At 39.6% G+C, this 12,651-nt stretch overlaps 1 protein-coding gene across 4 annotated transcripts in view; it reads left to right on the plus strand.

The window, feature by feature from the left end:
• The window catches only part of SIL1 (SIL1 nucleotide exchange factor), a 172,163-nt gene that overhangs the window by 120,526 nt on the left and 38,986 nt on the right, over nucleotides 1–12,651 (plus strand). For all 4 annotated transcript variants that reach the window (XM_045576880.1, XM_045576881.1, XM_045576882.1 and 1 more), the window contains one exon: nucleotides 834–955. In XM_045576880.1, the coding sequence (XP_045432836.1) occupies nucleotides 834–955 (122 nt within the window). The remainder of the gene's footprint in view (nucleotides 1–833; nucleotides 956–12,651) is intronic.

Consider the following 12,651-nt stretch of genomic DNA (forward strand, 5'->3'; position numbering starts at 1 on the left):
ACCACTGCGCTAAATCCAGCTAGGGTTTTTCCAGGATTCTAATGACTCTTGGGAAAGGAGATATCCCCTGTTTCATAGAAAAAAAGATAGATTGTCTGGACTTGAGGCTTTGGAACTTAAATGATAGCCTAGCCCGGTGCTGAATGATAGAACTTTATGTAATAATGCAAATGTTATGCACTGCCCAATAAATAGCCACTAGCCAGTATTGCAGGTCTAGACTAAAGCCTTTGAGAGTTAGGCTTTTGTGCAGCTTTTATCATGATTGTCCAGATTCAGTCAACCTTGGACTGTATGAAGTGAGGAATATGGAAGAGAAGGATACTATTGTTACTTCTTCCTATTATTCTGCCAAATCCTCCTCCCCCTGCAGTGGAGCTCCTTTTATAGTCCCTGACTTCTAATTAAAATAAACTTTTAAAAAATGTCTGTTGCTTCCACTGCCCCCCTTTGGGGTTAGACATCAATAGGAAACATGCACCATTTAGTAGTGTTGCTGATGCTGGATCTTTGTGTTAATAGCTTGTATGTTAGGAGTAAGCTTTATGACTAGAATTAATATTAGAATTTTCTAGGACATTTTTGGCCTAAGCATTTCACCAGTTTTCATACAAGTGCTCATAAATCATGTTAGTTTAATTAGTAGTTCTCAAATTTAAAATTATTTAAAAATTTAGTTTGCTTTTATAAACTCATTCCTTGTTGGAAAGGCAACCATTGCTTTTCACTTGACTTTTTAGTTTTGTTTTTGAACAGTCATTAAAAGAAAGGCTATAGGAAGAGCTCTTCTTTCCTTGGTGATGATACTGTACTAAGCAGTGCCTTTGTTGCAGATGGATAATGCACAGGACCTGCTTTCCTTCGGTGGCCTTCAAGTGGTGATCAATGGGCTGAATAGCACAGAGCCTCTGGTGAAGGAGTATGCTGCATTTGTGCTGGGGGCTGCCTTTTCCAGGTGAGTAACAAGACAGGGAAGGGTGGGGGTAAGGGGGAAAGATCAATCAAAGGACTTATATGCATGCATATAAGCATACCCAAAGGACACAGACACCAGGGGGGGTGAGGACATGAGCGGGGGTAGGGGGGGTGGGGAGGTCGGGAGGAGCAATGGAAGGATAAGAACACTTATGTAATAATTTAATCAATAAAGAAAAAAAAAATAAAGGGAGGGGGAGGGGAAGAATGGACTTCTCATCAGCCAGGATTATTTGGGCCCTTCAGGTGAATTCTAGCTTTACTCTTAGATGGAATGGGCCGGGGAAAGTTACACTTAAATTATGTACATCCCTATCCCTATTTCACTTTAATCTCAAACTAGAGTAAGGGTTTGATTCTGCTCTTATTTCAAGTAGATAAGAATTTTCACCCAGGATGTCACCATTTATGATTCTCTGTTCCCCCTCATCTTATGTATATGGACATTTAATGACATGTTTTAATATATTTTATTGATTTTTTACAGAGAGGAAGGGTGAGGGATAGAGAGTTAGAAACATCGATGAAAGGGAAACATTGATCAGTTGCCTCTTGCACACATCCTACTTGGGATGTGCCCGAAACCAAGATACATGCCCTTGACTGGAATTCAACCTGGGATCTTTCAGTCCACAGGCCAGTGCTCTATCTACTGAGCCAAACCATTTCGGGCTTAATGACATATTTTAGATCACATTCTCTGTTTTATTCAAAGCTAATAAAAAGTTATATATCAGTCATAGAGGAAGGGAGATGTACTCCCAAGAGTTGATCCTTTTGGAAGTGAAGCTACTTACATACATCTGGTAATGAATAAATTATGAACCTGACCAAGGAGGGTCTTTTGGGAAGAAAGTATCTTCTTCCGAGTTGTCTGGAACCAGTCAACATGCAATCAGGTTATCCGACCCTCCGAGTTGGGAGTTGTTTAAATTTCAATTAGTCTGGCTTGTGCTAGAAGGCTGATCTCTATACTCATGCTAAAAATATCAAGATGTCTTAATCTATAGTTTTTCTATTGGACCTATAGTTGCTTCCAGTTTTGAAAATATCCTAAGACAATTTCTTTCTCTAAAACAGAAACCAATATTCTGATTCTAGCTATAAGGGAATGGGTGGTGACTATTAGGGTTGTCTTGCTTGGATGCAGGGATTGTGATGCTGTAGGAAATGGGCTATTCTGAACATCTTGAACATTGGAGACTTTAGCATCTTTTTTAAAAAAACATTTATTTATTTATTTATTTATTTATTTATTTATTTATTTATTTATTTATAGTAAATTAAGGGGAAAAGCAGAGAAGACCAGAAAAATTGTTCCATGAGGAGAGACTGAGAGCACTGCAGGCCTTTGTTTCTCTCAACACTAACTTGCCTTGATCTTGAAGCCCTGATTTTTCTGTGGTTGAGTTTTTGGCAGTCAAGGCTATGGCCTCCAAGGGACTCCATTTTCCTTGGTCTCCCAGGATGCTTGTGCAACCACTGAAAAAGTGAAGGATTTAAGTTTGTCATTGATAGCTGTGATTTCAGCCCTGGAGAGGTCCCAGGTCTTATCCTCATAAGGCTTTGGAGTCTTGAGAACTTACTGAGGCTCACTTTTTTTTTTTTTTTTTTTTTTTTTTAAGCTATAAAAGAACTAAATCAAACATTAACATCTTTTTCCAGACCCTTTTTGGAAATCTTTTCCCTAATCCCAAGTACTTTCTTTCCACTTTCAATATAAACAAATGATTCTAGTTCTTCCTTGCCATTGCTTCTGGAAACACATTTCTTGGGGGAAGCTGTGTAATATCTTGATGTCACTTCTTAGCTGAAGGAGACTAAGTGACTTGAGAAGTATGTATTGGGCCTGGTTAGCAGGCCATAACCCACCTGGGGGCTGTGCCAATATGTGGTATTATTAAGACTTTTCTGTGATTGTATGAGGGTAAGACTGTATTAACATTTATGCATTATCACTAAAATTTAAATAGATATAAAATATTGTAGTTTATTGTTTTGGCAACAAGCATAATGCTATATTCAAAACAGTCTAGCTGGGCTTTTGATGGTTCACTGGAGGGCTGTTGCAGTGACAACATTGTATGGTACCAGAGCTTTTGGAAGTCAGCAGCAGGCTTTTGAACATCCTGAAAATTGTCAATGTTTTATGAAAGGTAAGAATATTTCTAGGCAGAGAGACAGGTTTCAGTGTTCTAGTCTGATATTCATTATTTCCTCTTAATGTCCTAAGTATTGGTTCTGTAGCTTCTTCCCTGTCCCCAGCCTACAGGTGCACACAACACTACACTATAACACACACACACACACACACAATGATTGGATGAGCTTGGTCTTTGTCAAGAGGCTATTGAAGGAATAGTGAGCACATTGGAGTCATGGAGACCCAGGACTTGGGAATTCTCGTTTTCTGCTGATGGGCAAGAATACTGCTCAATCATTCCAAACATTTGAGCAATTCAGAGGATTAGGCACATCACTTTACCTAGAATTAGAACATCTAGTTCAAGTCCAGTCTCTACATTTTCTGGATGTTTGCCTATTGGCAAGTAATTTCACCTTTCTAATCCTCACCATTTGCATTTATTAATTAGGAACAAAAATAGGTGTCCTCTGCATTTCATAAGGTTAAGTGAATATGAAATAACGTATACAGTAAGTCCTGTGAAAATGCTTATAAAGCACCTGTCAGTGATAAGGGATATATAACATCATCATGCTCATCATGTGTCCTTTTTATTTTGAGTTTTCACTATGAGGCAATTATTTCTTTTGTTTTTACAGTATAAACCTCTACTTCCTTATTTTCTCTTCTGATAAGGTGCTTAAGTTCTACCCATAGCATAACTCTTTGTGCTAATCTTATTGTTTCATGAGGGTAGGCAAATAATCTTGCTGCTTTATTTTCCTACTTGTCTTAATTGTTTAATAAGGCCTTCACACACATCTATGGATGAAGAAATAACTTCTTGGGTGTTAAATATAAAGCTGTTATTCCAAGATCAAATAGAAAGAATTAACATAAATGTAGTTGATGTGACACTGAATGTTACATGGTCACTCTTTAGGCTCCTTTCTCTTAGCCTATAAGTGTTCTCAGTAACCTCTCCACTAACCCCTGTGCCACCATTAACTTGTTAATCCAGTTGCCTCTAACCTGACAACCTGTACTTTTCTTTCTTTCCAAACTTCTTGAAAGGGTAGACAAAAGGGGATCCAAATAAGTGCACATGAGTGTTATGTTCCTGCCATCCCTGAACATTTTCAAGAGTATTTTGGAATCATCAACATCTCTGTAGCAGTCTGTAGTGTCAACCACTGCTTTCTTTTGGAAACTTTACTTCTTGGCTGCCACATGATTGTAGTCCCTTCTATATCAGTAATTAATTATTCCCTCTTCTTTTCCTTTATGGCAACACCATTTCTTACTATCTCCTAATTATAGCTATTCACCAAGATTTTTCTGGCCCTGTCTTCTTTCTCCGTTTTCTCTGCTAGTAGTCCTACCTCATTGTGGGTTGAACAATGTTTGTGTTGAAGTACAGCTCTTCTCCTCAGGTTTTATCCTCCATTTCCACCAGACTACCTAATTGCACCTCAAAGTAAGGATAAGAAAATGGAATTCATTTTTGTCTCCCTCACAAACTAGATTTTTCCTCCCAGGTTCTCTTTTTTAAAATCTATTCTTGGCAGTATGATTGTCGTAGTTACCCAAGCTTGAAACTTCTGAATGATATTTGAGTCTCCTTTCTCCTTATTTAGTTGGTGAATGAATCCTGTGGATTTTCCCCCTCTGTTATCTACTAAACAACTTTTTTAAAAATAAAAAGCTATTTTAAGGAATCTTGATATTATAAGGGAAGCAATGTGTTCAGAGAGGGGATTCCGTCTTCTGCTAAGAAATGAGCCATCAATAGTCTGAAGAAGCATAGTAATCCTATTCTTTATGGAAATAAATTGATTTAGAGATGGGCATGTGACCCAGTTCTGACCAATTTGACATAAAGAGATGTTTGCTAGGGAGGATTTTGCTCTCTTATAATAAGGTAAGGAGACCGTGCCCACTTTTCCTACCTTATTATAGTTGTCTTGGAATTACAGCAGTTTGCTTATACCACTGAGGTGAAAAACAAGGAAAAAAAGCCTCCATGCTGAGGAGTGTAATAGAGAGGAAAGACCAAAGGAGACTAGGTCCTTTATGATATATAGTTTAGCCACTATCCTGATTTTGGAACCATCTACATGTGAGAGAGAATTAAACGTGTGCTTTTAAAAAATAGTGTCATTACTTGTTATTTGCAACTGAACATAGAAGGCTAGAGATTGTGATGAGATTAGACATTTTAGATGCCAGCATTTGAATAAACATTCACATGTGATCCCTAGGACTAGTTCTGACTTCTTGACTACAGGAGCTAATTTTCACACTCCTGCCTTGGCCAGATGATTGGAGTGTCATCCCATACCCCAAGGCAGGACACATACCTAGGTTGCAGGTTTGATCCCCAGTCAAGGCACATACAGCAACAACCTATCAATGTTTCCCACATTAATGTTTCTCTCTCTCTGTCTCTCCCCGTCCTCTTTCTAAAAATAAAAACATATCCTCAGGTGAGGCTAAAAAATTATTTTTTACACTTTTTCAGTAAAAGGGGAGATGCTCAATCATTTATTTTTTAAAATATATTTTTATTGGTTTTAGGATGGGAAAGGGGGAGATAGAAACATCCTATATAATAAAAGCCTAATATTCTAAGTGTCCAACTGTTCGTTCAACCAGTTGCTATGATGTGCACTGACCAGTGGGTTAGCTTGCTGCTGGGGTCTGGCCCATCGGGACTTGGCGACATGGGCTGGATATGTCTGGAGCCCTATTGCAGTCCCTTCCAGTCCCTGATCATGCACTAGTGTGGTCCCTTGGCCTGGCCTGCACCCTTGGGGGATGTCAGCCAGTTTCAGCCCGATCCCCATGGGCTAGGCCGAGGGATCCCACCAGTGCACGAATCCGTGCACCAGGTCTCTAGTCAGTGATAAGAGAGAATCATTGATTGGCTGTCTCCTGCCAATCCCCTATTGGGGATCAGGCCTGCAACCTGGGCATGTGCCTTTGACCAGAAAAGAACCTAAGACCTTCAGTCCACAGGCCGATCCTCTATCCACTGAGCCAAGCCAGCTAGGGCTGCTCAAACCATTTTTTGTCTATTAAATTGATTAGCATATTAACCAAGATTGGCCATAGCTATAGCTCTTAAAGCTACATTCAAAGTCTTATTTCTTTTTTCTAATGGCAATTAATGACAAATGGAAAATAAACTGTAAGCCTGACCAATCACCCTGCGATTACAGAAACCAAAACTTCATTTTGGGGAAATAGGCATCACTTTGCTTAACTTGTCCCTTTAGCGTGTTTTTTTTTTTTTTTTTAATCTATCTTTGTGATCTGCTCCTGCCTCCTCCACATCCTCTGTGTAGCCACCATCAGATTTTTTGTTACTCACTACCTCGTTCTTAATTACATCCCTAGATAACTCTAGCCAGAAAAGTTCTTTCCTTTCAACTTCATTAGCTATTGTTGTTTGGACTCCTAAACTAACTCTTTAATATATGCAATTCTCTGTGTATGCCAGGTCTTCTGTCTGTGTCTCCCCTCTCTCCACAACTCCCCAAAAAGTGAAAGCTTCATGAGAATGGAAACTGGTACCTAAGTCTACCCACAGCATTTCCAGGTTCAAATTAAATGGCCTAACACAAAATCTGAACTCAACAGAAATCGATGAGAGGAATTAAGTCACTAAGAGCAGGGAAGCTTTTTATTTTTCTCTTCTATTTTGTTTGATTTTTAAAATATTGTACATATGTATTATTGTTTAAAATTTAGTTACAAATATAAGTAACAAAATGAAACAGAACTGGGAGATTTCTGTATCTAGCAAATGGTGGTTTACATTTTCCAATAAGTATTCTTGGTTCAGAATATCTGAAGATAACTGGATTAAATATTTAAACATTTCTTTAAATGCTCAATTCAGCTGACAAACTGTAGGGCCACTGCTTTGCATAACTAAAGAGGAATTAATAACATCATATTCTTTATACTGTGACCCTGCAAGAAAGAGAGAGAAGGCTTAAAGACAAATATAACGGAAAGCACAAATCCTAAGAGAGATGGAACAAGGAAACTTACAGCTATACTGGGGACATTTGCCATTCCCTAATGGCCAAGAGCTTTTGGTTTTAAGAGGCTTTGTAACTTGGGGACAAAGCCTACAGCCCGTGAAAGGGAGAATTAGGAAGATGAAAATCTCCCACTCAAATGGAGATATTAAGGCAATTTGGCTTTGAATAGAAGACAGAGGAATTCTCCAGAAAATTCTTTACCCAGTACAGCCCTAAAGTGCATTTGGACTGGAAAAATAATATTCCTTTTGTGGCCTGAAAATATCCAACCTAAGAATTTAGTCTAAAGTGGTCTCAATAAATAATAAACTGGAAAAAATGTTTACAACTTATATTAGCAACATAGCATTACTAATATATATAAAGAATACCTAAACATAGATAAGAAACATGCTAATAACTTTGTAGAAAAATGGGGTAGATACACACAAATTATAGAATAAAAGAAATGTAAATGACTTAATCATGTGAAAAAAATGCTCAACCTCATTCATAAGATAAAGACCAATTAAAACTACAGTGAAATACTGTTTCTCACCTATCATTTCTTCTCTGTCTTCCACTGTGGGAGTGCACTGACCACTAGGGGCAGCTCCTCATTGAGTGTCTGTTCCCTGGTGGTCAGTGCATGTCATAGCAACTGATGGAGTGATTGTTCTGGTCATTCCGCCGTTCGATTGCTGGGCTTTTATTATATAGAATGGTTTAAAATTCAATCACAAAAGGTCCATTGTAAAAACACTCCATCCCTGCGCGTCCAGTTTCCCTCCCTCAAGACAGCCAATGTTGTCAATGTCTTCTAGAGAGTGTCATACACATTTAAGTACATACACCAATATAGTGTTTTCCCCCCTACTTTTATACAAAATATAGGTTACTACATACACCGAGTGGCCAGGTTATTATGATCTCTGAACGCATAATAATCTGGCCACTCAGTGTGTGTGTGCTTATATTTATATGTGTGTGTGTGTGTGTGTGTGTGTGTGTGTGTGTATGCATGTATGTATGTATGTATTAGAGGCCTGGTACATGATCGTGCATGGGTGGGGTTCAGCCAGCCTGGCCAGGGAGAGGGGACATGGGCGGTTGACTGGCCTGTCTGCTGGTTGAACTCCTGGTCGAGGGGACAATTTGCATATTAGCCTTTTATTATATGAGATATACACTGAGTGTCCAGATTATTATAATAATTGACATGATTCTACAATTTGCTTTTTCCATTTAACAGTATATCTTGGGTATCACTATTGATTAGTTAATAAAGAGTTTAGGAGGTGACTTTTTGTTTTTAATAAGTAAGGAATGACTGAGGTGGAAGCTTTTGGAGTAATGTGTGCATTGACCAATGTTTAAGAATGATGGTGCTCTGATTAATTAGAATTATGCAAGATTTATTGTTTAAAAGGATATTTTTTATTTTTGTTTCTAAGAAGTGATTACTGATAGATTTTTAATGCCACTATGACTCACAAAGCATCTTTGATAATAAATATGGAATAACTGTGTCATTCACTTTGGGAGTTTTTGCAAGTCATGATTTTAGTTTAAAACTGTTAAGGCAATAAAGCAGTCACATATTGGTCTTCTTGACTGCAGTGTCTCCCCTGCACTGTGTTAGGGCCATTTTGTAATAATCAGGTGTAGAAAGCTGTGCTGGATATACCATGGCAGCTAGGCACTTTGGACTCTGGAATGACCAGATGCTTTGTCTTTGCAACTATAGAAAGTAAAAATAAAAAGCTTCACTAAATACTGAAACCTGCTGACAAGTTGGAAATGCTTCCAGACTGACTGGTCGGGCTATAGCCCTTTCATGCCTCTGTTCTTAGTAAAGAGCCAATCCTAGAGGGATGAGAGATCAGTTGGGGATGGGTGAGAGTTGCATCTTGAGTTTTTGCCAAGGCAGCCACTTTAATGCTTCTGGGAGAGCCTGGCTATTTACAGAAGATAAAAAACACATTTCTTGCCCTTTGGTGGTAGTTGTGGTGGGGTGTTGTGAGGGTTTAAAATCCTCACCAGTTTAAGACATAATAGCACATGTCCTCCCCCTTCTCCTTCCCACAAATAGATAACTCAAAATAATTTCAAATTTTAAATTATTAGCCACAAGATGGGTGACTAGATTTTTAAAAATATATTTCTTTATTGATTTCAGAAAGGAAGGTAGAGGGAGAGAGAGATAGAAGCAGAAACATCAATGATGAGAGAGAACCATTGATTGGCTTCCCCTTACATCCTTCCCCCCCCCACCCCCCCACACTGGGGGTAGAGCCCATAATCCCTGGCATGTGCCCTTGACGGGAATCAAACCCAGGACCCTTCAGTCCACAGGCTGACACTCTATCCACTGAGCCAAACCGGCCATGGCTAGGTTATTTTTATTTTTTATTTTATCCTATGTAATAAAAGCCTAATATGCTAAGTGTGTTGTCATCTAGTCATCCATTCAAACAATCAAAGGGTAATACACTAATGATATGCTAAGACTGCTCACTGCTCACTATGACATGCACTGACCACCAGAGGGCAGATGCTCCAGCAGGTAGATTAGCTCAGCGTTTTTCAACAGCTGTTCCGCGACACATGTTGCCTGGTGTGCCATAGGTGCAGACAAGACAAGAATTTTATAATTTTTCACTATTTTGTTTACTTAATATTTCATAATAAAGTAATTATAAAATACTTTCTTTGTGTTTATTTGATTCCTATTCAAGAGAATTACTTTATATATAGTCAATATAGGCACAGAGTTAAATTTTTTAACATTTTCTAATGGTGGTGTGCCTCGTGATTTTTTTCATGAAACAAGTGTGCCTTTGCCCAAAAAAGGTTGAAAAACACTGGATTAGCTTGCTGCTGGGGTCCAGCCGATTGGAACTGAGCAAGATGGGCTGGTCACGCCTTGGCTCCATCCTGCGATCCCTCCCTAGCCCCGATTGTGTGGTGGGGTTCCTTGGCCTACCCTGCGCCCTCTTGCAATCTGGGATCCCTCAGGGGATGTCAGAGCCGGTTTTGGCCTGATCCCACAGGCCAGGCCAAGGAACCCCACAGGTGCATGAATTTGTGCACTTGGTCTCTAGTGTATTAAATATCAAATTGACTCAGAATTTTTTTTCCTTATTTTTTTTGTTTTTTGAGTACCTGTGCTATGCTGATGCCCAAGGACAAATTGAGTGTCTCTGCTGTATGATATAACATTGAGAGATTCTAGTTCTCCTAGGATTTGGGTGGCAGGAATTATTTCAGACTATCAAGAATTTTGAAGTTTTAAAAAATGTTCTTTTGTTTATTTAATAATATCTTTATCCAGACTGAACACTAAAATAGCTTTGAAATTTTCTTTCAAGAAATCATTTTCTTTTTTAGTGCTCCATGATGAAATCAGTCTTAATTTCAGTTCAGCTAGTGTATAAAAACACACAGTGAGTGATTATTAGTCCCGGAAGGAGACAAGACAGATGGAGCCCAGAATGGAATTGGCTTTATGATTAATTGAATCCTTGAAGAGTTGAAAACAGTTAGAGCTGATTTGGCCCAGTCAGCGCCTTGAGATGTTCGGTGCTGTCCTGAGTCTGAAAGAAGAAAGGGTCACAATAACCAGATTTATCCTCTATTAAATGGACTGGGTGTGCCCACCAGACAGTTCCCATTTTTAAACCATTGATGCGCGATAACTGGAATGGAAACAAACAAGATTAGAACTAGATTGCAGGTATTTATGCGAGTTGCCTTCTAAATTGATCAGTCTGTGATTTGTTCTGAGCGTGTGTTATCATTAGAGGGAATCATTGAAATGCAGTGACACATCTGGAACTGTCCACCAAGAAGCAGAAGAGGAAGGAGCAGGAGCAGAGAGCTACTTAGGGTTGGGAACTTGGTAAAACTAGAGTGGTTTTCTGTCTTTTTTTTTTTTTTTTTTTTTTTTTCCCCAGCAGTGATGCATAATGTAGTGGTTTGAAATGAAATGACTGCCTCTTCTCCACAGTGAATAGATGGATGTGTTCTTTTTTAATGTTTGGATCAAATGGTCACCTAGGGCAGCTGCTGCCTGTGGGGACTTTGCAGTCTTGGGAATGAGAAGGGAAAGAACTGGTGCTGAGGGGGACCATAGCTGCATTAATCACCAAGTCTATTAGGATGATGAGTGTCTGGCTGCCTTGTCAGGGGACCTGTTAGCACGTAGAACATTGTTGGTGGAGCTAGAGAACTTGGGTTTGCCTTTATGGATAGGCTGTACTTCCCAGGCTAGTAACTAAGCCCAGGTTCCCTCCAAACCACATTCTCTAGGCATGGACATGGGGTGGGATGTGGAGCAGGGGTCCTGATCCAGAGTGACTCTGATCTAGTCCTGAACTCAGGAATCTGCATACATGGGTCACAGTCTCAAGTCTACAGCCAGCTAACTGACATTTGAATAATCATTTTTCTTAAAAAAGTAAAAGGACTGCATAGCCAAGGTTCTTTCTGTCTGGAGAGTGTTCCAGTGTCCCTTTTCTTCCTGAGTTTTCTTTCAGGTGCTGGTGCCTGTGACAAGTCCCTGGCAACCTGCTGTGTTTAGGCCCATAGAAGTCCCATCTGATAGGCAAGCCTCTATCTTACCTTGCAACTATTTTTTTTTCTCTTTTCATTTTTATGTTTTGAGCTCTTGTGAGTCAGACTACAGGCAGCTCATTTACATGGGAGTCAGCCAGAAGGAAAGCCACTTGAAGTCTGCTTTCATTTTGTCGTGGGAAGTGTTTTCCTGTTGAATTGCTAACCAAGCAGGTCAGAGGGAAACCTTAAGGGATTTCACTCATCCCTAGAAGGGGCTGAAAAAAAATCTTCTTGATGATTTATCAACTCTGGCATATCTAAAAAGGCATTATCCCCAAGGAAAGGGGGTGAGGTTTCTCGGTCCAGAATTAGAGGTGAAACCAAGGCCCATGGTATATCCTCAGGCCACTGTAGAGCTATGAACTGAGCCCTGCTTCTCCTCTCCTTTTCCCACTGCCATGTCCAGCAGTTACCTTGGCCCTACTAGCTCCTCCAGCTATAGCTTCCACTGCTGCCATTGTGTCAGGCACAAAGGAGTTTAATTTGCCTATTTTATTGGAGTCCCCATTGTGAAAAATCGCTTCTGAAAAGTCTCATTCCCTTGTGTCTGATACAGCCTTTGTTCTTGTCAAAGGCATCTCCTCCCTTTCCAGCTCAGCCTCAGCTGGACCCTAAGAGCAAGCAGTGCTCAGTGAATTTTTCTTCTTGCTTTTGTGTGGAGGAGTGGGCATGGAAAGTAAGTGGAGTGGTGTCCTGTTTGGGGACCATGCCTGCTTCTCTGGACCTGAAAGGCCTCAAGCATGTGTGGGAATGAAAGGAATTGGTGGTACATTGTCAGTCTTGCCTGGAACTAAGTAATCAAGAGTCTAAAAAGCACATTTCTCTTTTATGTGCTTGAGCCTGGATCTTACCCCCCATCCTCCTAGAGCAGTGGTCTTTAAACTTAAACTTCTTCTAACGCCA

Source organism: Pipistrellus kuhlii, unplaced genomic scaffold, assembly GCF_014108245.1.
Source record: "Pipistrellus kuhlii isolate mPipKuh1 unplaced genomic scaffold, mPipKuh1.p scaffold_m20_p_8, whole genome shotgun sequence".
NCBI lineage: Eukaryota > Metazoa > Chordata > Mammalia > Chiroptera > Vespertilionidae > Pipistrellus > Pipistrellus kuhlii.